The sequence below is a fragment of the Acyrthosiphon pisum genome, chromosome A3 (assembly GCF_005508785.2).
Source record: "Acyrthosiphon pisum isolate AL4f chromosome A3, pea_aphid_22Mar2018_4r6ur, whole genome shotgun sequence".
NCBI lineage: Eukaryota > Metazoa > Arthropoda > Insecta > Hemiptera > Aphididae > Acyrthosiphon > Acyrthosiphon pisum.
The window spans coordinates 34866044-34892645 of record NC_042496.1 but is presented as its reverse complement, the minus strand read 5'-3'; the positions used below and the strand labels follow the sequence as shown (position 1 = coordinate 34892645).

General features: G+C 27.6%; 5 protein-coding genes across 8 annotated transcripts in view; 1 reads left to right on the top strand and 4 right to left on the bottom strand.

Moving 5' to 3' along the window:
* Nucleotides 1-88: 88 nt before the first annotated feature.
* LOC100165461 (probable ATP-dependent RNA helicase DDX46) lies at nucleotides 89-8825 on the top strand. Its single transcript, XM_029491454.1, has 18 exons — nucleotides 89-422; nucleotides 481-591; nucleotides 674-682; nucleotides 820-828; nucleotides 1042-1050; nucleotides 1563-1677; nucleotides 1970-2096; nucleotides 2686-2813; nucleotides 4583-4786; nucleotides 4847-5032; nucleotides 5092-5368; nucleotides 5629-5829; nucleotides 5926-6128; nucleotides 6185-6573; nucleotides 6683-6833; nucleotides 7700-7943; nucleotides 8073-8434; nucleotides 8494-8825. The coding sequence occupies exons 1-18, from the start codon at nucleotides 406-408 to the stop codon at nucleotides 8734-8736; spliced, it is 2985 nt and encodes a 994-aa protein (XP_029347314.1). The 5' UTR covers nucleotides 89-405; the 3' UTR covers nucleotides 8737-8825.
* Nucleotides 8737-10771, bottom strand: LOC100163402 (DNA-directed RNA polymerase I 16 kDa polypeptide-like). The gene is made up of 3 exons (NM_001162101.2): nucleotides 10693-10771; nucleotides 8928-9200; nucleotides 8737-8860 (listed from the first exon to the last, which is right to left on the bottom strand). The coding sequence occupies exons 1-3, from the start codon at nucleotides 10696-10698 to the stop codon at nucleotides 8819-8821; spliced, it is 321 nt and encodes a 106-aa protein (NP_001155573.1). The 5' UTR covers nucleotides 10699-10771; the 3' UTR covers nucleotides 8737-8818.
* Nucleotides 10772-15827: 5056 nt separating this feature from the next.
* On the bottom strand, nucleotides 15828-19518 carry LOC100167540 (WD repeat-containing protein 48). The gene is made up of 10 exons (XM_001945533.5): nucleotides 19222-19518; nucleotides 18899-19118; nucleotides 18448-18663; nucleotides 18083-18378; nucleotides 17822-18007; nucleotides 17243-17425; nucleotides 17063-17170; nucleotides 16878-16977; nucleotides 16450-16807; nucleotides 15828-16385 (listed from the first exon to the last, which is right to left on the bottom strand). Exons 1-10 carry the CDS (start codon nucleotides 19273-19275, stop codon nucleotides 16097-16099), a joined length of 2010 nt encoding a protein of 669 aa, XP_001945568.2. The 5' UTR covers nucleotides 19276-19518; the 3' UTR covers nucleotides 15828-16096.
* A 2178-nt stretch (nucleotides 19519-21696) lies between these two features.
* On the bottom strand, nucleotides 21697-24512 carry Rpl7 (ribosomal protein L7). The gene is made up of 6 exons (NM_001135898.1): nucleotides 24395-24512; nucleotides 24101-24197; nucleotides 23270-23445; nucleotides 23108-23198; nucleotides 22789-23043; nucleotides 21697-21953 (listed from the first exon to the last, which is right to left on the bottom strand). Exons 1-6 carry the CDS (start codon nucleotides 24406-24408, stop codon nucleotides 21843-21845), a joined length of 744 nt encoding a protein of 247 aa, NP_001129370.1. The 5' UTR covers nucleotides 24409-24512; the 3' UTR covers nucleotides 21697-21842.
* Nucleotides 24513-25552: 1040 nt separating this feature from the next.
* The window catches only part of Arfgap2 (ADP-ribosylation factor GTPase activating protein 2), a 15152-nt gene continuing 14102 nt past the window's right edge, over nucleotides 25553-26602 (bottom strand). For all 4 annotated transcript variants that reach the window (NM_001135900.1, XM_029491047.1, XM_029491048.1 and 1 more), the window contains 2 exons: nucleotides 26169-26372; nucleotides 25553-26057 (listed from right to left, as the gene is read on the bottom strand). In NM_001135900.1, the coding sequence (NP_001129372.1) occupies nucleotides 26037-26057; nucleotides 26169-26372 (225 nt within the window). In that variant the 3' untranslated portion in view covers nucleotides 25553-26036. The remainder of the gene's footprint in view (nucleotides 26058-26168; nucleotides 26373-26602) is intronic.

The window sequence follows — 26602 nt, the reverse complement described above, 5'->3', positions numbered from 1 at the left end:
ATTATATTAAGAAATCAGTGTGACCTTTTTCGATAATATTTATACATTTAAAAAAAAAACGCCGGAACACGAAAACGTTTTCAGTTGTCATCGATTCGCGTCAAATCGCAACTGTTGTTTGATAAATGAATAGAATGATAATATCTTAATTAAATCCTCAATTCCAAAATACCTGAATAATAAATTGTTAATTGTAAATACATATTAACAGATTTGCATAAACGAGTGTGGGTAAATTCTCGAGGGTAAATACTAAATATCGAATCTTGTCTACTCTTAACCGCTATAATAATTTATTACTGATGCATACATAAAAATTAAACAGCATGTGTAAACAAATATATACATTGTAAGGAATCACAAATTATTAATTGAATATATTTAATTAGTTTTGAATAATAGAATATGGTTCGTAGCGGGAGGTAAGTTTTTTTATTAACATGAATAAGATTTGAATAATATTTAATTTTCCAATTTCAGCGATAGAGTCCATCGTAAACGCTCAAGAAGCCGTTCACGGAGTCCTCGTCGTCATCGTCGCAGTAGTAGATCTCGGTCTCGATCACCTCGTCATAAAATACATAAATCAATGTAAGAATTTATTAATCAAATTTTAAATCCGCATATGCATGTACATAGTTTTTAATTATGAATACCTACTTTGTTTTTCTAGAAATAAAAGGTTTGTAAATACAAAGCAAATAGTTTTATAATAAATAATATTAAAACTGATCAATTTTCTAGATTAATATAAAATGGATATATCTAAATAATATATACTTCTACCAGTTTTAGTAATATCTATTTATTTTTTTCTAGATTTAAAAGGTTTGTATGTAATGATATTGTGATATAATATTTTAACTATCTTTTGTTCATCAATATAAATTAATAAATAGTAGGTAGTTAGCAGCAAATACTTAAAATGAATAATTTTCAAATTGATTATTATTAATGTATAAAATCAAAATAGTTACAATACAATTATAAATAATATACATAATTACCTGTATTATTAATAATAATATATTTTTTTTCTAGAATTAAAAGGTATGTAAAAACCAATATGATATGCTATTTATCCTATTTTTATATTAATAAAATTAAAATGTTCGGTACAATGTTACAGCTGATTAATTTAAACGTTTTAATTACTGTAGTTTAAATGTTCCGTATACTCATGTCAGAGAATAGTGTTTACAACAATATTCTGAGTGCAACTAATTTTATGTATAATTGGTTTAACTAAGGATCTTATAAAATAAAATTGGTGTGTAAGTTGTATCAGCTTGGTATTTCAATATTTTGTGAACTTTTTCTTTTGTCTAGATTACATTGTATGCACATAATTAAAATAAATCATTATCTATAGTTATTTGATGTAAAATAAGATAACTAGTTTACATTGGGCAAACCCAGTTTTAGGCGTTTAACTTATTTTATATTTTTCAGGTTTAGTTGAATATATAAACTAAACAAAACTTACAAAAAAAAATATTTGTTTATTCTGTCATATGTTACTTAATATGAATTGTAAATTAATTCTATATGTATTAATATAGAAGAGACAGAAAAAAGTCTAGATCTCCTCGTCGTTCCCGGTCACCTCGTAACAAAAGAAAGTCACCAGAGCGTAAACCCGAAGAAGTGCCTTTTGATCCAACCAATCCAGATAAGGTTTAGATATTTAATATTATATATTAGTCATATTTGTTAATTAGAAAAAAAAATGTTTAAAAATTTACTTTAGCCAACATTAGTTTTTTCTTACTTTAACTAAAATGTCTTTTTAACAGATTGTACGATGGCAGTCAGTCAAAATTGAATATATACAGATATATTGTTCATTTTGTTCATTGAATGATGGCTAAACTAAATTTAAGCGCACTTTTTTTTTTTTTTTAGTACATGGTAATAATTTAAACATTAAGTTCTGTTTTGATAATAATTATTAAATGTTCTATTCTAGGAAACTGAACAAAAAAAACTTGAATTAGAAATGCAAAAGCGTCGAGAACGTATTGAACGTTGGAGAGCAGAACGCAAAAAAAAAGAATTAGATAGTGTAAAAAAAGATGTTCGAACTACAATCATGTGTAAGTCTTATAAATGTGTAAAATGTGATTTTAATGTTTTACATTTTGTCTTGAACAATACTTCGTATTTGTGTGTTACCATACCTCAGAATACAAACAGTTTTTTAGTATTGTGCGTAGCTGTATTTTCATTACTATTCATTAGTGGGTATGTAGTACGCTTATCTCTGATTTTTTTAGATTTTTTAAGTATGACAAGTAGTCACTCAATACACTTCCCAGCTCTGGTTACAACACACTGCGGAAAATAGCTAACAATATCAATATCAAGAGCGTTATAAGATTATAAAAGTTTAATGTCATTAGGGTACCTTATAAATGACAAAATTAGGTATTTAACAAGTTAATTTTCTGATGTATTACAACAAACAAGTGCCTTATTATTCATTAGTTATAACTTATAATAAGTGAACATTTCATAAACAACATTATAATATGAACCATTCACCAAAATGTTTATGATGATAATATTCTTGATCTAAAATAATTAAGTTATACTATTCCTTGTACTTAAACTATGTAAATAAAGCTTACATAATAACTAAATTTACAATTTTCATATTTTAACTATTTAATTAATTAATTTTAGCCAACCTACAAATACCTTCAAAAAAATGGAATTTAGAAGATGATAGTGATGAGGAAGAGGAAGCAAAAAACAATGCCGAGAAATTGATTGAAGAAGAAGAAATTGATCCTTTAGATGCTTTTATGCAGGTTAAAAAAAATTTTTTTGTTCCTATATTACTTGACATGAGTAAAGTATTTAAGCTTATATTTTCTAATAGTTAAATTTAAATGATGACATAATTTTTTGAACTTAAGATATTAAAAATAAACATTCAACTGATTATTAGGGTAAAAATATTACAAAAAATTCCAATAATTATTAGTTATAAATGTATGTTGGCTGACAATTAATCGTCATCAATTACACCTAACTTAGGGTAATCATACGTTCTGTTTAAAATTAAATTTTCCCTTTTTTTAGTATGATCTATTGATCTCAATAAACGAGACACATTTTTTCCCGAAAGAAAATACCTAAACATAAAAGAAATACAACTATATATACTTACAGTTTTATATTGAAACCAAAATAAAAAAAATTAATAGTTTTCTTAGAATGAGTGTTTGCAGGGATGGAGTGGGCCGTCTTGAAATGCAAAATTTTTAGATGGCCTAGTCAATAGAAGACTATACATTTTTTTTTTTAAATTATTGTTATCTGTAAATATTAGTCCAGAGTACTATATACAGATATTTAAAAAATATTTCATAATGTGGGTGGCCTGGATGAATTATTTTTTCCTGACCTGCATTTGATTACCACTCCTTTGATATTGAGTACTGAAAAACAATTTTCTCAGCAATAAACATTGAGATGTCGTATTTCATAGTGTAAATATGTACTCGTGTGATTGCAAAGGTAACACTTTTCAACAACATACTTAGTCTAACTAGTAAGGGAGTAATGGTACTTTCCTGTTATACGAGACTACCCTGTTTTTTGACAACATAAAAATCCTGTTATCTAAGACTACTAAAATTATACTTTCCTTTTATACAAGACTACAGCTATTATCGTGACTATGACCCAAGACTATCTACGTTATCGCGACTACCTATCTTAGCTGATATTATAGCTGAATGATATCCATAAGCTGCGATTTTATTTATTACATTATATATCTATCATCATGTATATTATTAGTTTATGTAATTGGTGTTTTCCACGGCAAATTTGGTACATTACGAATAATTATTATGTATTTATTTTTTATCTTTATTTAATTTTTTTTTATATAATTAGATTGTGGCCATTCCCACAATACATAAATTATTTGTTGTTTTATTTGTGGATTTACCATTTTGTATTATTATTATTATTATTATTATTTTATTGTTTTCCGTACGCCGAGGCAAATTGGCACTTTGGCATGTACCGTGTAAAATACATTACAAATAATTACTATGTATTAAATTTTTTTCTTTATTTCATTCTGGCCATCCCTACAATACATATCATTAAAAAATATATCAAAGAAGGCAAGAAAAATAAGGTAGTCTCGTATAACAGGAAAGTACTGGAGTAATTTATTGGATTTTTTTAAATATTATAATAATTGTTGATGGAGCTTAACCTCTTTACTTTTAGGATTCTCTTTCCTGTTACACTGTCAATTATTAATAATAAGACTTGCAGATGTTTTTAAATATTAAAGTTGTGTTTTGAAAATATTGATATATTACCAAAAAATAAATCTTATTTGATCTATCTATAAATAAAAAAAAATTAATTTTGTTGTGTATCTTTAAAAACCTTTTGAAATTCAGTGCTATACAAAATATTTGTAAATTAACTGCACTCATTTTATTTATTTGGAGTTAGTAAATGTTAATTATTTTTTAACTGTTAGATAAATATTATTTATTAATTTTTTAAAAAAACTGTATCCATTTTCATAAGAATCAATTTATTTCAGGGTGTTCAAGAAGAAGTACGTAAAGTTAATAAAGTAGATGGGCATCGTAGTAATTTATCAGAAAAAAATTCATTGAATGATCTTAATCAAAGTCCAGGAGTTGACACTACTAGTTCAGGTGTTGTAATTGTATCTGGAGTAGCAAAGAAAAAAGATAATAATACCAGAGGTGAACTCATTGAGCAAAATCAAGACGCCTTGGAAGTATAATATAAATCAATTCTAAATAAATACATACATACTACATGTTTAAAAAATTTCTAGTATTCATCTGAGGAAGAACAAGAAGATTTGAATGTAGCTGCAGCAAGTTTGGCCAATAAACAAAAGAAAGAATTACCAAAAATTGACCATGCTGAAATTAGCTATTTACCGTTTAGAAAAAATTTTTATGTTGAAGTGCCAGAAATATCCCGTATGACTTCTGAAGAAATTGAAAAATACAAAGAGGTAATATTTTAAAGTTAATACATTTAATGGTTAAATGTATTCTGTATTTTATTTCCCAGGAATTAGAAGGTGTTCGAGTGAAAGGAAAAGGATGCCCTCGACCAATAAAAGTATGGGCTCATTGTGGTGTGAGTAAAAAGATTATGGATAATTTAAAAAAACATAATTATGAAAAACCTACTCCTATACAAACACAAGCTATTCCTGCTATAATGGCTGGGCGTGATCTTATTGGTATTGCAAAAACTGGAAGTGGCAAAACTCTGGCGTTTTTATTACCTATGTTTAGACACATTATGGATCAGCCTCCTTTGGAAGATACTGATGGACCAATTGGTTAGTACTTACATAATATTGATTATAATTGGTCGTATTTTATATTTAAATTATTTTTGGTTTACGTTCAATTCGTTAAAAGGTTAAAATGTACAGTGTATATTGTTCATTGTTTACACATATTTATTAAGATTTTTAAAAAAATTTGAATGCAACATTTTGCATAATTCCTATTAAATATTTTCTTTTTTTCTAAATGTTTAATAGTAGCTTAACTTGTAAAACAATTTAAAAATATGTTTTATTATTTATTCATTTAGCTATTGTTATGGCACCTACTAGAGAACTTTGCATGCAGACTGGAAAAGAAGCACGCAAGTTTACAAAGAGCTTAGGGTTAAGAGTTGTATCGGTTTATGGGGGTACTGGAATATCTGAACAAATAGCCGAATTAAAACGTGGTGCAGAAATTATTGTGTGTACTCCTGGCCGAATGATTGATATGTTAGCAGCAAATAATGGTAAGACTAAATAATATATAGTTTACAATCACTCAAATAGTTAAATAAATAGCTATAGATTATAAACTTAATAATTATTTTTTGATATATATATAGGTAGAGTTACTAATTTAAGAAGAGTAACATATGTGGTATTAGATGAGGCTGATCGAATGTTTGACATGGGATTTGAACCTCAAGTAATGCGAGTAATTGATAATGTACGTCCAGATCGTCAAACTGTCATGTTCAGTGCTACATTCCCACGTCAGATGGAAGCTTTAGCTAGACGGATACTACAAAAACCTGTCGAAGTTCAAGTATGTTTTACATAATAATTACTTATGTAAAATTGTAAATTTATTTATATTTATAGATTGGAGGTAGAAGTGTTGTTGCCAAAGAAGTAGAACAGCATGTAATTATTGTAGAAGAAGAACAGAAATTCATGAAATTACTTGAAGTTTTAGGAGTCTATTATGAAAGAGGAAGTTGTATTGTGTTTGTAGATACTCATGAGAATGCAGATACGCTTCTACAAAAATTATTAAAAGCCTCCTACCCGTGTATGTCATTACATGGTGCTATAGATCAATATGACAGAGATAGTACTATAGTTGATTTTAAAAGTGGTCAAATCAAATTGTTGGTTGCTACTTCTGTTGCTGCTAGAGGATTAGATGTTAAAGACTTGATATTGGTGGTTAATTATGATTGTCCCAATCATTATGAAGATTATGTTCATAGATGTGGGAGAACTGGAAGGTAATTACTAATTAAATCCAAAATGTTTACTATTAATATTAGTTAAAATTAACAATGATGGTACTTTTAATTTTTAAACTAATTGATTTGAATTATAATGTAAAATTAGAGCAGGTAATAAAGGATTTGCTTACACATTAGTTTCACCTGACCAAGAAAGATTTGCTGGCGATTTAATAAGAGCTTTGGAAACATCTAATGTACCTGTACCAGAATCATTGCGTACTATGTGGCTACGTTACCAAGCAAAACAAGCCGCAGTAAGTAGCACTGACCGTTGTATACTATATTATTGATTCTTTTAAACTTAAAAATTATTCATATCAACGTTTTTGTGACTTTTTTAAAACTGTATTTTTATCTCTTTAACTGTTAATTATATTATACTCTGAGAAACAATTCTTATGCGGTATCCATTTTTCAATCACCATTCTAAAACTAAATAAATTAACTACATTAATTGACTAAGGCAATCATAGTTGATTATACTTAATTTACACATTTTTTTTGTAGTTTTACTTAAAATTTTCTTTGGACTAAAAATGTAAATTTAGAATAATCTGGCAGCTTTTGATACATAAATTACTTTATGAACAATACAAATTATAGGTTATACATTTATCAGAGATCATTTAATTCAAAAAGTTGATGTTTAGCATAAAAAATCTTTTTTTGTTTTTGATTTTTACTTTTTAAAGTTACTAAGAGCATTAGTTCCGTACACGTTGATGGACAGTCTCGTGGCCGCCGTCGAAAAAAAACCATCCTTAAAACGCTAATTTTCATTACTGCTACAGCATTAATGCTTTTGGTACTGCTGTAGGGTTTTATGCTATAGGGCAGTGCAAGATTGTCCACTGAGATGTCGGGGGACACAACAATCTATCCCCTCATAAGACACTACTGCTACAGCATTGAAAATATCACTGCTATAGCAGTAATGACAATTTTTAGAAGGTTTTTATGATACTGCTATAGCAGTACTGCCCATCAACGTGTTAAATTCATAAGGTACTACTTTTAGATTACATATAACAATTTACCATTAAAAGACAACCTTACATTTAAATAATCAACCAACGTCCCAATACATGGAGAATATTATAAAAATGTATTATATACTTAGGAAGGAAAGCAAGTTCATACAGGTGGCGGCTTTAGTGGAAAAGGATTTAAATTTGATGAAACGGAAGCTGTTATGGCTAATGAAAAGAAAAAATTACAAAAAGCTGCTCTTGGTCTTCAAGATTCTGATGATGAAGACATAGAAGGAGATATTGATCAACAAATTGAAACAATGCTTGCCCCTAAGAGAATTGTAAAAGAAGTAAAAGCTAGTGCTATAGGACTTCCAAATCTAACAGGCTTAAGTAATTATCTTTGTTATTTATTTACAAACTACACTATTTCATAAAATTAAGCATAAATGTTAAAATAGTTTTATTTAAATAACGATTCTATAATTTTATTTCATAATGAATAAATTGAATGTTTTTTAGTGGAAATAAATGGAACTCCTCAAGCATCAGAACGACTCGAATTAGCCAAACGTTTAGCTTCGCGTATCCATATCGCTAAAAACCTTGGACCAGATGCCAAAGGTGCATCACAACAAACTGCAGAAGCTATATTAAAGGGAGGTCTTGCTAGTTCTCATCCAGTTATCACTGCTAAGACTGTTGCTGAACAATTAGCAGCTAAATTAAATACTCGATTGAATTACCAACCAAAAGATGATGATGGTGAGAGTGAGTGTGGAGATAGTCCTGAAGCAGGGGTAGAAGAAATATTTAGAAAGTATGAAGAAGAATTAGAAATTAATGATTTCCCCCAGCAAGCTAGGTGGAGAGTTACTTCTAAGGTTAGTAAAGAAGTTTTTTACATTATGTAAATTTGTGTTAATGTAAAATGTTATTTTAGGAGGCTTTAGCACAAATATCGGAGTATTCAGAAGCAGGAATAACAGTTAGAGGTACTTATTATCCACCACCTAAAAATCCTCCAGAAGGCGAACGTAAGCTATTTTTAGCTATAGAAAGTACTGATGAATTAGCAGTCTCTAAAGCAAAAATAGAAATCACTCGTCTTATCAAGGAAGAATTATTGAAAATGCAAACTTCTGCACACCACATGGTTAATAAAGCTCGATATAAAGTCTTGTAATTTCTATTGTATTTTTTTTTTATTAGTAAAGTACAATTATTTATAATTTTTATTCACATGGTTTTAAAATAAAACTTGAGTCTTATTCAGTTGCTTTAGTTTCTTCATAAGCTGAAATTGCTTTCTATACATAAAAAAAAAATATTATTAGTATAGAATGCTACTACATAGTAATTGAACATATTACATACATTAAATGTTTTTTTAACGTGATTTAAGATTTGATTGAGCTCTTGAAAACCGCGTTTGAAAATATCTTCTACGGAATGGCCATTTTTTACTTTTAACCGTAAATAAATTTTATTTTCTGACGGATGCCTTATGGAATAAGCACAAAAATCTGTTTCAGGAAAACTTTCTAAAACATACGTTAATAGAGAACCCAGTGTATGTCCTTCATCTTCAAAAACAAATGTTCTATCTAATTCTGAAGGTCCTGTAATTACATCTTCTTCTGATAATTCCTAAAAAAAATATTAGTATACTATAAGATAATTGTCTATTGATTAATAATCTTATAAATCATATACATAATTAGGTTCTTAAAATAGTATGGGCTACAAAAAGTGTTCAGATATTAACTAATATCTACGAGTTGTGGGCTTGTGCGTGCATTTGGCTGTCAGTATAACCAATGTGCTCAGCATTGTAAAATATGATTGCTTTTTTAAATTAAAATATTTTTCGTAACACATTATTGATATTAGAAGCTAGTCCAGGTGTAACCAGGCTGGTCACCTTGTCCCGAACTATACTCCTTTTCAAAGGATAATATACCGCTTTCGCGATTGTCGAATGATTCGTTTGGTGTGTCGAGAACAACGTGATCACGCTAATAATGGTAAATTGGTGGGGAATGTGCGCCACCAGACATATTCTTTTTTGAAAAGGAGTATACAATTTATTGAATATTAAAAACACTAATTAAAACACTATTCATGATATAACATACCCAAGCTCAATGTTGTAACTGGGTAAACAGCTAGAAGGGCCAAAATAATTTGTTCACAAAAATGAAAACCATAACTTAATTGTTTGTTTTTATACAATCCCTTAAAACTCATTTTATGGCTTATAAATAAATCGTAGATACTAATATACCCACATCATTAAATAATCTTAAGTACACAAAAGTTTATTAAAAAAGGTGCAAACCAGTGTTTTACTTGGAAAATTTAAAGTAGGGAGATTCTGTTTATTTTTAAAAAAATAGTGTCCCCATTAATTGTTACACATTAGAAAGTCTTGGGGCTAAGCCCACACTCCCGAATACATCTCTTTAAATCATATAAAAAATATTTATAAATAATCAATTTTAAATAAAAAGATGTGAGATAATATAAGACATAGGTAATTACTGTAGGTAGATAATTATATAATATATAATATTATAGTTGTTATAAATAATAAGTTCAAAAGAATAATAAATTTAATTAATTAATAGTTTAGCAATAATTAGGTAACATTAACTAATTTATAGATCCGCGGTTATGAAATAATCCGTAAGACAAATTATGATGGTATCCCACACATTTTGATAAAAATGCAGAATGATATTGTCATATAAAGCGTCCCGTATTTTCCCCTTAAAAAAAATTGTAGGGGTACACTGCAATGTATAGTTATAATATTAAATTTGATATCAAACACTGTTGGATTCTAAAAACGATTCTAGGTAATAAGTACGGTTAGCATCTAAAACCGTGGTGGTAAGAATATTCTTCAGTTTAGATGCAATTATTATATTCAGAGTCCATATTATTTAGTGTGCATGAAGAAAAAATATTACCTATGTACATTTTACGTTTTAAAAAACACATATTATAAAATACTTTCAATTAAAATTACTTTATAGTAAGTATTTTCTAAAATAAATAAATATGTAATATATGAATTTGAATTAAAAATAAAACATAATTAGTTGGACAATATTGTTGGTAGATTTGTTCAACTCACCGCCATAACATGAAATTCATACACTACCTAAAAAATTTAAAAAAATTAATAATATGGAATATAACTTCATGGAATCACTATCGGGTCTGTACCACGGACTAATAAGTAATAGGGCCGATTTCACCAACACAGGTTAACAACTGTTAATCGCGGTTAACATTGATAACCAGCGTTATTACATACTATAGCGCTTTTAGTGGATAAAATTAAGACTATATAGACCACTTTTACCCGCCTAAAACTGTATACTTAAATATTATACTAAAATAATTTAACCACTTCAAAAAAATGTTTTTTAATATATGCTTCAGAACTTGATGACAATTCCATACAGTTATGTAAGTCAGCAAATTCTTTGATTCCAAGACATCGATACTAAGATATTACTAGTTTGCTGCGTGACAGTTCACTCCAAATAAATCTGTACTTATATAGTTGTTGTAAACCTAACAGTTTTAGGGGATTCAACAATTCTTCAATTTCACTGCCAACAGTACTCTGTTTTGGAGCTTTGCTATTTGAATTTTCATCTTTGACCCATAAATAATATATAACAATAAATAAATAAATAATAATAAATAACAATAAAAAAATAATAAAAAAAAAAACAATAAAAAGGTGGGCAAGTGGATGTCGCTCTGCTATATAGTAGGTTACAAATGGGTTACTGTAATGGATTGTATTAAATTTGCAATCAATGATAGAATATCATTGTATAAGAAAAACGATTCTGAGCGGAGACTAAATCTAGGTATAAGATATACCTATTATATACTTATGTGTATGGTATTAAAAAAAAAAATTGACCTATAATAAATTCCAGATTAATCATTTCACAACATCCATTTGGTAGGTACTTATAACGCGTTAAACATCAACAACAAACCGTGATACTATCATAGATATATAATAGTATACTTTAGAAGTTTCAAATACCCACGAATAATATTATACAATCACAACAAAATAATTAAAATAGGTATTCTAGGTTTTTTAATATGTAATTTCGTCCAAATTTGAACTTAAAATGAGTATAAAAATAAACTGTGCTTATGTATTTTTTAGATTTTTTGGTAACAGAATTAATTATTTACGTGGAATCTTGTTTTAAATTTTCAATCCTAAGATATAAAAGATGAACATTTTATAAATATTTAACTACAAAATAATTATTCAATTTTAAATTTGATAAATTTTGTCAAAATTTGAACTTCAAATGTTTATTAAAAAAAATTGTGCCTATGTATATTTATTATTTTTCAACTGCTATTGTAACAATATATCAGGAGCCTTGCATTAAATTGTCACGCTTTTTTACCCAAAAAGTACAATTTTATTGATATTTATAGAAAAAAAAACTAAAAAATTGTAGACTGAGAATGTCCGTAAACAGCTCAAAAAGATTCAAAATATTTTCAAAATTTAATGGTGTATAGAAAATGAAAATATTAACATTCAGTGAAATTTTAAAATATCTAGTCATTCCTTTTTTTTGATTACAATAAAATAAGAAAATCGTCATATGAGATTGTTATGTGAGCCCCACATAACAATTCAAAATGTATAGTGTATACAAATTTCTTTTATTCAATCAAAAATTTAATTTACTGGTATGAGTAGAAAAAACTAAAAACCTTACAATCTTAAAAACCTTAGTCAGTAAAATTGACTTAGTAGTTCCCGAATACTTTTGAAAAATACGCCTAGAGTTACTACTTATTGATTTAAAAAATAGGATCATCCCCCCTCCCCTTAAAAACTGTCTATGGACGCCCCTGAGTATCTCGCATATTAGTCGGATTCAGTTATCTGAATATTACCTACTAATTTCTTATCGTTATACAGTGTGTCCCGTTTTAAATGCACCACTAAATATCTCAGCCCGATAATCTTAGATTGAAATACGGTTTGCTGCAATAGCTAAGGGGTACTGAAGTACACATTTAAGGACAAATTTCAAATTTTTAACTCTTGTAGTATGCGCATGCGCAATACAAATTTTTTTTTTTTAAATTGCAACACCTATTTTTGTCACCGGATATGGATAGATTATTTTATTCTAAGTAATTTTGATCCGTTGACCATAGTTCTAAACCTAAAATTGAATGAGTTACAGCTTTTGGAAATTTTAAAATAATTAAATGTTTTCGATTTTACCTAAAACATTACACGCTTGAATTTGATACAAAAGTAAATCATTTTTGAACTAAAATGAAATGCATTTAAATAATTTAATACAAAATTACCTAAAAAAAAAATGTATGTGTGATGTTTTTAGTAAAATCGAAAACATTTAATGATTTTAAAATGTCCAAAAGCTGTAACTCATTCAATTTTAGGTTTAGAACTATGGTCAACGGATCAAAATTACTTAGAATAAATTAATCTATCCATATCCGGTGACAAAAATAGGGGTTGCAATTTAAAAAAAAAATTTGTATTGCGCATGCGCATACTACAAGAGTTAAAAATTTAAAATTTGTCCTTAAATGTGTACTTCAGTACCCCTTAGCTATTGCAGCAAACCGTATTTCAATCTAAGATTATCGGGCTGAGATATTTAGTGGTACATTTAAAACGGGACACACTGTATATAATCTAATTTTAATTAATGATATGTTTACATTAAATTAGTTGCGCCTGAAGCAATAAGTTTTAGAACCACCTATGTATTATTTTTATATACATATTATAAATAATTATTATACATTTTTTGCATAAACATAATATTATGTTGCCGGGCGTAGTGTATAGGCAAAATAGGTACATTACTGCAGTGTTCAACATAATACCACAGACTATAATATAATATAGTCTGTGATAATACGACTGTCGTATAATAGGTATAAGGCTAGGTTTATAACATATATCTCAATATCTGCATATAATTCGGTTTTGGGTAAATAATGATCTTTGAATAGAACAGAGCTTTGACTTGAGGAACCCTTGGGGTGAATTTTTTGAAAGCTGACTTGAACACTAGGCATCGTAACAATATTAGTAATATTAATATAACTTAATATGTCCTAGAATCGTTTTCGTAATTTTGTAAACAATGATAAATTTAACACATCTAACTCGACATCTAGTGAATAGTAGAGATGTATTCACTTGACCACCTTTTTTTAAAATTACATTTCGCAACAAAATAATCAAAATCTATATTCTTAGTTTAGATATCTAATTTCGTCTACATTTTAACTTCAAATGTGTTTAAAAAAGTTTTGTAAACATATTTTTAGATTTTTTAGTTTCAGTATAAACTAATTAGAAACCTTGAATTGGTTTTTCTTTAAGGTTTTTGGATAGTACAAATGTATACATTTGTATACATAGTTATCTATAATTATTATTAAAAAGATCTAAAGAAAATCTTGCAATATAGGTTAATAAATATTCAGGTATTTATTAAAAAGGAGGACGGAGTGGCTGAGTATAGACTACGGCGTCCGTCCTGACGTGAACCGTCGACGGTTCTAACCTCGATCTCGGACGGCTCCTCTCTCTAGGGAGGCAACTGTCTAGAGAGTGAGGCCACCATGCCTCAACCGGGCATGGCAAACACCTACAGCCTACAGGTGACCAACTTGAAATTCCTCAAAACCAAAAAACGTGTTTCAACCAACCGTTCCAACCGCCAACAAAACAACAAAAACAGGTAATGATCATAGTTGCCGGGCTTAAAAGTTCAATAAAAAAATTTTTTAGTAAAATACTTGATTTATGTGAAATATTAAAAAAAAAACCTTTATTATTGTATAGTTATAAATTTTATTAACACTTATTGTGTTTCTCCCTTCAACATGAAGTGTATGTGTAGATAATATGATTTAAAATACCTTATGTTTACTATTAATTATTATATAGGTTTTTATACAACAATAAAACTAAATAATAAATACTATGTATGTTTGACAAAATTAAATGTACATACTATTTTAATCTTAATTCTTAAATATTATATTTATTAGCATTCATCAATAGGTAGGTATACAAATAAGTAAACAATAATATAGTTAAACGATACTATTTAAATAATGAAGATTTTCAGTCATGATGTACAACAAAATACTCATTTTCGTATAATAAATAAAATATATGTTAATTAAACACAAAACATTTAAAATAACAAACTTATAAATTGGAAACCATGATATTGCATTAAACATAATTAAAACAAAAATAGTTTGTGTATCTATAGAATATATATATACCTCTTCTTCTAATTCACTGTATAGATATGTGATTCTAAGGTGGAGATTATGACATTTTATTATGTACACACACAATAACACAATATAAGTTCTGGAAAATATACTCAATTATTTGTTAATATATTTGACCTCATAATGGACAAAATCACATAATATATATTTATGAACACTAGTTAATACCTATAACGCATAGAATCACCAATTACCAGTTAATACCATAATTTTAATAACCATATCAGCTGTTATAAATTAATCGTAAACTAGACATATTTCTAGACAAATGTTCTCACACAATTTGAATTGTTGGTCCAAAATGTGCCAAAAAATTGAAATAACTTTGTACCAATTCAATCATATAAAGATATCCTATTATAATTGTATTCATAGTTGACTGATTATGTTTAAGCTGAACAATTAATTTTAGAAAATAGTTACATACAATTATTAATATTATTTTATCAACTAACATTTTTTAAATACACAGTAATATATATATATTGGTTTTAATATAGTTCTGATTACCTATAAAATTTAGAACACAAATCATATTACAAATAAATTGTATGAAATAAAAATGTACCTAATAAACATAATTTAAACATTTGATATTTTCCAATTCGGTTTGTTAAAACAGTTACTATTTTCAATTTTGACTAGGTATTTTTATAATATTTAATATGTAATTAGGTACATTAGGTAAATTTATTTATACGATTTGTATAATTTTGTATGTGTTCATAATGTTACCAATATTATAATATAATATCTAAAACAAGAGATGATTATAAAAAACAAAAATAAGTCTTTTTTCAAACATTTTTATAAGTCTTAGGAAAATAATAATATAATCAAATTCAATTTGATTTGATGCCAATATTTTTTACATAATAATATAATTTAATATACGTAAGGTAATATATACAGGTTAATTAAAATTACATTTATTTTCTGAGTGTGATATGAATTTAACATTAATACTTTTTAATTTTTATGTTAATACATTTTATAACTTATAACAATAATATCATCATAATATAATATACATTTTTTTTATTTGCAGATAATGGAAAATCTATCAATAAATTTATAAAAATTGGTTGAATTTTATTATAATAGAAAAGTAATTAAAGAATAAGAAGATAATAACTTAAAATAAATAAATAAATAAATCATGAAGAAAATATTACTTTTTAATGTTTGGCCTTGAAGTATATTGTTAAATCAGCTGAAGATTTCCAAATGAAATGTTTCAAAGTCCTTAAATCCATTGTAGGAGAAAGTATTTGATCATTACAACTTAGTTCAAAATTTTTCTCAGGTGTATTTCCTTGTAGATGATTGCTTATGCAGTCTGATGTTTTGTTATATGGACCACTTCCATCATTTTCAGACAACTTTTCATGGATATACTCAGCTATTTTTTGGACTTGAATAAAGTCATTTGCCACTAAGCGATCTCGACTTGGTCGAAGAGTACCACTATAATTTTTTTTTATAAAAGGTTATTAATGAAGAAAATTAAAAATATTATATCTGAACATACTTTTTTACAGGCCTAATGCATGTGTTTGATAGTGGCACAAGATAAAACGATATCTTAAGGGCTTTAGGTATACTTTTTTCAACGATAACATTCATAACCCACGCGGGGATAGTTTCGTTTAAAATTGAAACATCATTTTCATCTCCGGCCTGGCTGACTAACATCCTATATAGACACCGACCACCAACTTCACTTATCATAAGTGGTGTATGTTTAGGAATTCTACAACACTGAGAATCTAGTTTTGTCTGAGCATTGACTTCAGTAGACTGGGATCCATCAGAAGACCCATGATCTGTTTGAATGCGATTAAGCCAATTTTCTAATAGTGATCGCAACATCCGATTGCCATAATTTACTAATAAATAAACAAAAATTATGTTTCTTAACTACTATAGGAAACAAAATTAATTCAATATCATAATTACCTCTTAAGTTATCATCCGTGACATTAATTCCTGCTTCCTTAGCAGAAACCCAAGCTGCAAAACAATCGTTTTCATCTTGTCCCAAGTGAATCGTTAGCATCTAACAAAAATTATGATTTTACCATTGAATATAATATTATTTCTTATATCTTGTTACTTTAAATACTAATATAAAATATATATACCCCTGTTTTCAAATCAACACTAAACCAGTTTGGTATAAATATTATACGATGTCGTTTTTTTATTTCTTCATCAAAATCGACTTCCCCTAAATCTTGAAGTTTAGAAGCCTACATAATTACAATTAAATATCAATTAAATAATTGAATGAATTATTTAAATTTTATTTTGAGGATAATAACCTTAAGTACATCATAAACTGCAACATTCTTTTCTGTGTCCTGTGTCAGTATAGTTCGTTTATCATTCAGTACATGGTATTTTCGTATAGCAGCAGCTCCTTTAAGAGTCCTAAATGGTTCTTGATTATATGGTACTGTTGGGACATCTTCAAAATCAGCTGTTTCATCACTTTTTCTTAATTTCTAAAAGTATTAAATAATAATTGTTCTGTGAATATATTATATTATTATTAAATGTACTATTTAAAATAACACAATAGCAACCAAAATATTTTAGTCATTTTTTTATTCATTATTTTTATATAACGAGGATTTGGCTTTCATTTTTATGTAAGTTATGAATGTGTAAATTATTACAATTTAAAAAGCTTATAAATATTGTGAAAAATCCAATGTAGGGGTACAGGTAATATTCTTAGCTTAAAGTTTGATGATATGTGAATTCACTCTAATATAAAAAGTAACGGTTGGTGCTGCCAAACATACATGTTGCTATGTTGTGCGTGGGTAAGAGGCAGAAAACCAATGGTGTGACATTCTCTTAAAAACATTCAACTATTTGCTAAATAATATGCTTACCCAGCAATTAATAGAGGATTCGGATGTGGCTACCCAAATAGCACTCATATCAGGTGTTGTAACCATTTTTACAACTGGAGCTGTCTCATTGCATATAAGTTGAACTCTATTAGGATTTTTTAAATCTGTCATATAAATTTTTTTATCACGACCACCAGATACGACATGGGAAAAGTTTTCAGTTGCCTATGAACGTAGGAAAAATCATTTAAATTATATAATATTATCTTACACTATAATTATATAAATTTAAGTAATTACTGCTAATGCCCAAACTCCTTCTTTATGAATTCTTAGAGTTTGAATACATTGTTGTTGTCCTAGAGACCATAGTTTAATAGTTCCATCAGAGCTACCCGATAGGCATTGTGTACCATCACGATTTACAACCAAAGCTTTAACGTTGTCTGTGTGACCTATCAATTTCATCATACAGTCACTTGTCCTTGTGTCCCATACTCGTAAAACTTTTTCTGTGCTTCCACTAATTAAAACTGTACCACTATTGTTCATTGCCAAACTGTAAATAGAGTTTTTGCTACCAGGCAGGGAAGCCGCTAAACATATCGTATAACAATTAATAATAACCAATCTTTATTTTATGTTATACTTCATAAATAACATACTTGTTACAGTATTATTAGTAGTAGTTAAAGTAGTCAACATATTAACATCCCACATGAATATTGTTTTATCTAACCCAGCTGATGCGACCACTTCTTTATCACGAGCGTATGCTAAAGCCCGAACATAATCTTTATGTGTTCGCAAGGTTGATAAACAAGTATTTTCTTTCCGAAGTCCCCATAATTTAACAGTGGTATCTGAACTTGCAGAAATCACTGAAAACACCAAATTAAAATTAAATCACAATATAATAGTAAATAAGAGTGGTTAACATAGCATAGGTATGTTTTTAAGAGATCATGGAAAAATTTGAAGGTACACTGGTAATGATGTTTAAATTTATTTTATTGAAACTGTTAACAAGACATTCTATTACACCTATTTATTTTTAGATATTTTTAACGTTATATTATTTTATATACAATAAACCATTAAAAGGTTTAAACTTACAATAATTTCCACCGCAACATAGTACAATATCATTAACCCAATCAGTGTGATGTTCTAAAGACCGTAAATATGTGGCTTCAACATTATCTCGGACATCCCATTGCCGTATTATGCCATCTCGACCGGCTGAATATAATATTCCTTGTTTAGAATCCAATTGTAAGGAATTGACACCAGCTCTATGCCTACGTTCTTCTTCATCACGTATAACAAATGAAATCTATATTGAAATAAAAAAAATATAATTTTAAGTATCCTGTTAAATCATAAAGTTAATTTTAATCATAACACCTATACAGATTAAAAAATAAAATCATCATTACTTGAACTTTTTTACGTCCAGGCTGTGCAAGACAATTTTTGTGTAAAGTACTCATTTTGTAGTATGATTATGGTAGAATTACGAATATCCAATGCATTTTTCTATCAATTGATCAAATCGATATAACTATACCATCCTTAAAATGCAGGCGTTGATTATTTCTCTTCTTTGAGTAATACTAAACATTACTGTTCTGATTCCAAGATCATTTAATATTTTCAAATAACAGTTTTGAATACCGATGGGCGATAATAATATTATATTATTATTTATGTGGAACATAATTTGATTAAATCATAATGAAATATGAATTTTACTATTAAATAGATCTTATCATTATAAATATAAGTACAATATTAGGCGATAAGAACTTAAGATAACAATGATATGGCTTAAACCACGAACTATGATTATAATCATGGCTTAAACAAAAATGTTATCTTTTATTTTAATTCCGATTTAAAAGTCGACGATGTAGAAGCATAGAACAATATACAAGTAGATACTAATTACTAATTATTAATTAACACTATTTACAGTAAAAATCGTTTATAATGGTTGCAGTGACATATTAGATTTGATGATTGATTCCTAATTCCTATATTATTGTTAGTCCAGATCACGATTTAAGATATATCTTGGTCCAGAATTCCAGATGTCCTAATTTGTATCGATTAGTTTGGCGTATTGGCGTCTGTATACTGACTACTATCTATATGGATTTTATGACAGTTATTTTTGGTTATACCTATTGGAAAAATCTTTTATCTACCTACAATGACTGTATTAGTACCTAGAAGGTAATGCAACTTACCTGTTACCAATAATCCTAAATACTAATAACAAATTTTAAAGAAATTCTATTTCATCGATCCATAATCGTTAAAAAAACCTCGCGTACAATGACATAAGATACACCTTGTATAAAGCCTATTTCGTGGAACTTTGTTTCAATTTTCAATTCTTAACTATAAAAGTTGAACATTTGATAAATTTTGTCAACATTTAAACTTGAAATTCTTATACAAAAAAAATTGTGCCTATGTATTTTTAATATTTTTCCACTGCTATAGTAGGTAACAATTTATCTGCAGGAGCCTTGTATTAATTTTTCAAGCTTTTTTACCCATCAAATACAATTGAATAGATAACTCTAGAAAAAAAACAAAAAAAAATTGAAAACTAAAAATATCTGTTATCAGCTCTAATGTCCGTAAACAGCTCAAAAAGAGTCAAAATATTTCCAAAGTTTTATGGTGTATATGAAAAGAAAATATAATCATTCAGTGAAATTTTTATGTATCTAGAGGTATTAGTTTTTGAAATACAATAAAATAAGAAAATCGCTACATGAAAATTCGAGTATACGAGTGAATATATCCAAGGTCGTAAAAATATGAACTTCAAACACTCATAAAAATTGAATTTTACTTTCTTATGGAGATTTTTCTTTTATGATAAAGGTAGAGAAACTATAATAACTTATATAACATATTATATTACATTTTAAAATCTTAGATTCAAAAAGAAACATTTTTAGGAATTTCTAACTCAAAATAATTTGCACATTTTTGTAATTTTTCCATTTGCCTTTTAAACAATATAATATTAGGAGCCCTCTATTAAATTGTCATGCTTTTTTACCTAAAAAATACAATTTTATTTATGTTTATAGGATAGAAAACTAAAAATGTTCGTAAACATCTCAAAATATTTTGAAAATGTTATGGTATAAAGAAAATGCCAATATTAACATTTGGATTCAGTCAAAATGTAATTTTATAAATAAATTTATATAGATTTACTTTTTGGTGTATTTGGCCCATCAGTAATTGTTATACAAGACATGATTTTCTAAATTAATACATTTTATTTAACTCTCTTATAAGTATTTGGTACTTAGGCATACTGCTTCATTCTCATCAGAAGGTAAATGTAATTTACGACGAGTGGCTCTACTTGAGTCACTTAAGTTTGCTGGGTAGCATATTCCATAGAGTATCATAAATGTGCTGTGGGAACTGTGATACTTGTTACAGCATGGGGCGCATCTCAAGTTCCCACATATAAGGCGTTGTTCCTCGGTAATGCAGTCACAGACAACAAGCCACTCAGCTACATACAGTTTCGTAGGTTTTTGTTAGCTACTGTTATAACTTATAATACTATACTCACAATCACAATTAAAGATTGTCGTGGTCATTTAAAACATCTATTACAATGACATCTAATGTACAGCAGAGCGGTACTTAATTGACCACCTTTCTAATTTGACCCTCTTCACATGCCACTGGTTCCCATACCAAAAAAAAGATATAATATCCCTTTCAAGTTACGATCACGATTTAAAGATGAAAATTGAGTAAGAAATATATTGAGAATATCATCTAAGTAGCATACTACCGTTTTTCGACAGAATATTTGAAATATGTATTCAGCATCTGTTGTAAATAATACACACTCATCTTATAACAGATTTTAGTTGGAAATAATTTAATAGTTATTTATAACTAAACACAATATTCCTTTGGATAACAAGAGATATTATGACATAGGATCAGGTAACAATAACATATCATTACAATGAAAATAAATGAAATTTTTGTTGAACATTTATTGTAATTAAACCATTTTTCTCAATAACTTGTTGATGGTGTCTTCACGGTTTCCAAAATCACCACCTTCAACATAGTGATTGGTCTTCTTACGCCAGCCTCCAGTTGGGGTGTTTAACTAGAAAAATAATAAAAAAATTAAAATAGATCAATGGAATATACAATTAAAGATTAATTACTACTTTAGTTATTGGAAGCTCAATTAACATAATTTTTATTACTGTATACCGAGTGGCCAAACATTTTTTGTTAACACGTTAGTGGTTACTTCACGTTTTATATTAATAATTTACCCTCCTCAAAAAATCACTCAAATTTTTAAAATATCGACAAAAATTATTAAAAAATAGAATTTTATATTTATAAGTGATCATAATATGTCAGTCACATATTAAGTTCCATTTAATACTATTGGAAATATTACTGCATGAACAGTAATGAAAAATTGTGTGGGTTAGTAAATTACTGCTATAGCAGTAGTGACCTATTACATTAGAATTGAAATTACTACTATAGCAGTAACTGACCACGGACGTGCTAAAGATCAAATAATATATTTTTTATTGAGGAGCTATAAAAATACATACTATTGTCGACATCAGCAATTAAGAGTTATTAAGGGGTGAGGGGACTAAAACTAAATGTATAATAATAGATTTTTCCCACAAAGGGAGATAGACTGAAAATGGCCCATTAAGCCACCCGTGGTATAATCAGTATTCAAAAATAAAATATGAAACTTAATTATTTATAAACTTCATAAATATTTATGTATAAAAACATTTTTTTTTATAAATGAGGTAAATATTTTTTAACAACAAGAATAATTGAAAAACTAAACATATCACTTCATTATTTGCTATATGACAACTTGGAAGGCGTAACAACTAGAATGATGTCATACCATGGATGCGTCAAATATAAGTAAAAAGTTAATGGAATTGTAGTCTTACTTTGAAAGGCCAAAGGAAGTTCATCGCATACTTGAATCGACGATCGGCTCTATATATACAATGAACTAAATCTTCCGTGCATATGATACCATATTTTCCCAATTTCTTTTCAATCATTTCATTATTGGTGATTGGAATGCGTTGTCCCTTGATTTTGGCAAATCCTCTTTTGTAGACCAGTTCCCTTACGCTCTTCAAGTTAGGATAACCCCAAGTCACATATGGTTCACAAATTCTCAACATATTTAATGTTGCCTAAAAATAATAGTAAAAATGTTAATAAATAATACATACTATTTACATTTAATTGTATTTTTACTTGGTTTAATTTGATGAATATTCCATTGTTGATCTGACGCAATCTGAACAGTTGCAATACTTTCTTCACTTTAGGAGCTACTTGGTTCACACTAAAATATTGTTCATAATATAATATGTAATAGAAATTATCTTATTAAACAGATTTATAAATCAAACATACCCACGAATACGCATGATAAATGCTAATTTAGGTTCAGGAGGAATATAAAAGTCACCGGATTTCTTTGCATTTCTTGCTAAACGGACCTCATCTCTTTCCTTCATTCTAAATTCTTTAACATAAGCCTCGGCGCGCTTAAAATACTTCTTAGTTTTCTTCACGCGCTCTTTACGTTCCTAATAAAAAATAAATAAAGAATGGAAATGTCAGTCTGATCAACTAAATAAATAGGCATGTAAGGAGAATATTTATTACAGCTAACAACTAAGTATCAATAATATAGATAAAAAAAACCGGATATGTATGGAATGTAAAATAATATTTGTTATTAAATGACAAAATGTTCACTGTTTTTTTAGCATTATTTAAGAAACAGCGTTATTATCATAGTATTAAATATTTAAATATAAAAATACATATATGAAAATAAAATATAGTTTGTGATGGATTTAGGTATAACAGAACCCATTCAAAAGGAAAATAACAATTACACGTTGTAGTATATTACATAGGTATTCAATTATTTATATTGGTTACAAGACTGTGAAAATCATTTGATAATTTTCACAATTAGATGAAATATATAAATGTAGGTACGTTAAGATAGAATAGAATAAGAAAAACCAAATATTTTGGGACAGTAAATTATCAGTAGGTAATTTTTAATTTTTTCTTGGTGGGTAAAATTTTAACTCAGAAGATTTTAGAATTCACATTGAATCTATACATACTTATAAGTTCAATTTATATCAGTGAAATATGTTAAGAAATTAATGATTTTGAACAATTTAGATTAGTAGGAAATTAGCTTTAGGTAATTTGGTTACATACCTCAATAGCTTTTTTCAATGATTTAAGTTTGAATGCTGTACGGGCTTTGCGCCTTTTGAGTACAGACTCCGGCACCGCCGGAAGCCTTTTCGGGGCACTGTAAACATTAAATTATTTCAATGTAAATATTTTTTAGTAACATAATAAAGACGAAATCGTCGTTCACATCGCTCTTCATTGGACAATAATTAATAAATTTTAAATGTTTGAATAACACTTTTTCGGAATTCATAAATGAATTCAGAATACGTCTTATCGTGTAGCGGATTAATAAGGATGAAAAATATTACTCACTTGTCATCAACCATTTTTGCAGAACGGGATGGAAACGAGCGACACAACAAGTAAACAGTAAATACTAGAGGACTACCAAGTAAAGAGAACAATCTTCCTTAGAAATGTTGTGTCGAAATTCAATATTTGAGGTTAGTAATTACCGACGAACACGGCTACAGTGTGACCGTTTTAATCACGGATAAAGAATGCGCCGTAATGTGGTATAAATGTTATCATAATTCGACTGATCTTAGAAATGATAACTGTCAACTGGTCAACACAGCCGCGGTCGATTAGTCACGATTATTAAGATTTTAATTTTTAATTTATCGTGACAAACTCATACTTTGATACTTATTACTTAATCTATGAATTAACATCACGGACCAAGATACATTTTTAAAAATACAAATTACTTCTCACTACTTATTAAAAATAGATATGATTTTATAAAAAGGTATTAAAAAAATTTTACTATCAAAAAATCGTACTTTTATGGTAAATTTTCGTATACTATTATCCATTAGTTCTTTACATGGGTGTTCCTATAGTCAAAATTGAAAATTCTCTGGTAGCATAAAAAAATTATCTATAAAATATGTGCATTTTGTTTATTTTTGAAAGTGAAAAAAATTTGTCGCTAGCTTCCCTTTACCCATACCGGTAATCCTACTTAACCCGACGTTATTCGTGTTAGTGTATATCACGACATCACGTCGTTAGTCGCAATGCCTCTTTTTCTACCAAATTATAAAGCGACTAATTTAGGGTTAACCCTTTTTGTTCAAATATTACTAATTTATTACCATTTAAAATTTACAATAATGTTCTTTATACTAAATCAAATTTTTAATATCAACAATTTAAATGGGAACTGCACATTTTGTGAATTTATGTATTTATTGTCCAAAAAATAGTGGTATATATTGTAGTACTGTTTATCACTGAGCAAAATTTGATCATTGAATGTTACAATTTCCATTTACTATAAGTTTGAAGTCTGTGATGAATGATAATCTCATACGTTTTTTATGGATCAAAGAAAACAACAACACATAATTCACTCAAAAATAATTTTCATGGAGTGAGGATACTAAGTAAAATTATTGTGAAAGACTCAGTTCATTACTAATTAAGGACTTGCAATTTATAATGAAGTAACAAGAAAAACTATAATTTTTGTAATAAAAGTATATTTTTTATAAGTCCATAAATTATAATGTTGATATAAACAATACTATAAAATTAATGTTTGGCAATGGTACTTATGTTAGAACTCAGAAATTCAAATAATGGAAAACAATGTGTTAGAAATTATAATTTATCCAAGCAATTTAAATGACGTTTAAATGTGATTTTTAGTATAAGATAATACAATATATAATATACATATTATTTCTTATAATAAATATGTATGTATATACATATATTATTTTAGTACCATCTATTACTTTGTTGTAACAAATTGTCGAACAAATTAACTTTCTAACACTTTGTTTGAACATAAGTAAACTACTTTATAGTTTACTGTAACAATGTAATAAACTGATTTAATTACTAATATAATAATATGGAATAATTATTTACAAATATATCCATATAACACTGATACTATAATACCATTTATTAGATATTTCTTATGCGTGTTGGATCAAACATTTTAATAACCTCCATATTTTTCCTGCAAATAAGAAATATATTAATTATTTTAAAATAATATTAGGTAATCGTGATTATATGTATATGTTGTTATAAAAATATAATATGTTTATGTAGTAGTTTATTATTTTACCTGAAATGATGACATCATGCCATTAGCTAGAGATGATAATTTCCCAGCTACTTTTGTTACACCTTGTTTAACGCTTTCTTTAACATCATCTAGATCTGGTGGTTGGTATGTAGAATTAACACCTGTCATTTCTTCTCTACCAAATAGTTCAGCAGATGAAATACTATTACTTCCTTCAAAACGTGAAAGATTTGATTTCTCAGACTACAATTAAAAAGTAAATTCATATTTAAACATGAATAAAATATTTCAATTATTTTGTTTTACTGAGTACTCAATAGATATATTTATTCCTGTATATAAACTATTTTTTTCCCTACACAAGTACGATTGTAAAAAGAAAATAATATATCAAGGTAAAATATATACAGTAGAATCCGCTTAAAAGGGATGCCACTTAAAGGGGACACCTGCTTAATGGGGACATTAATGAC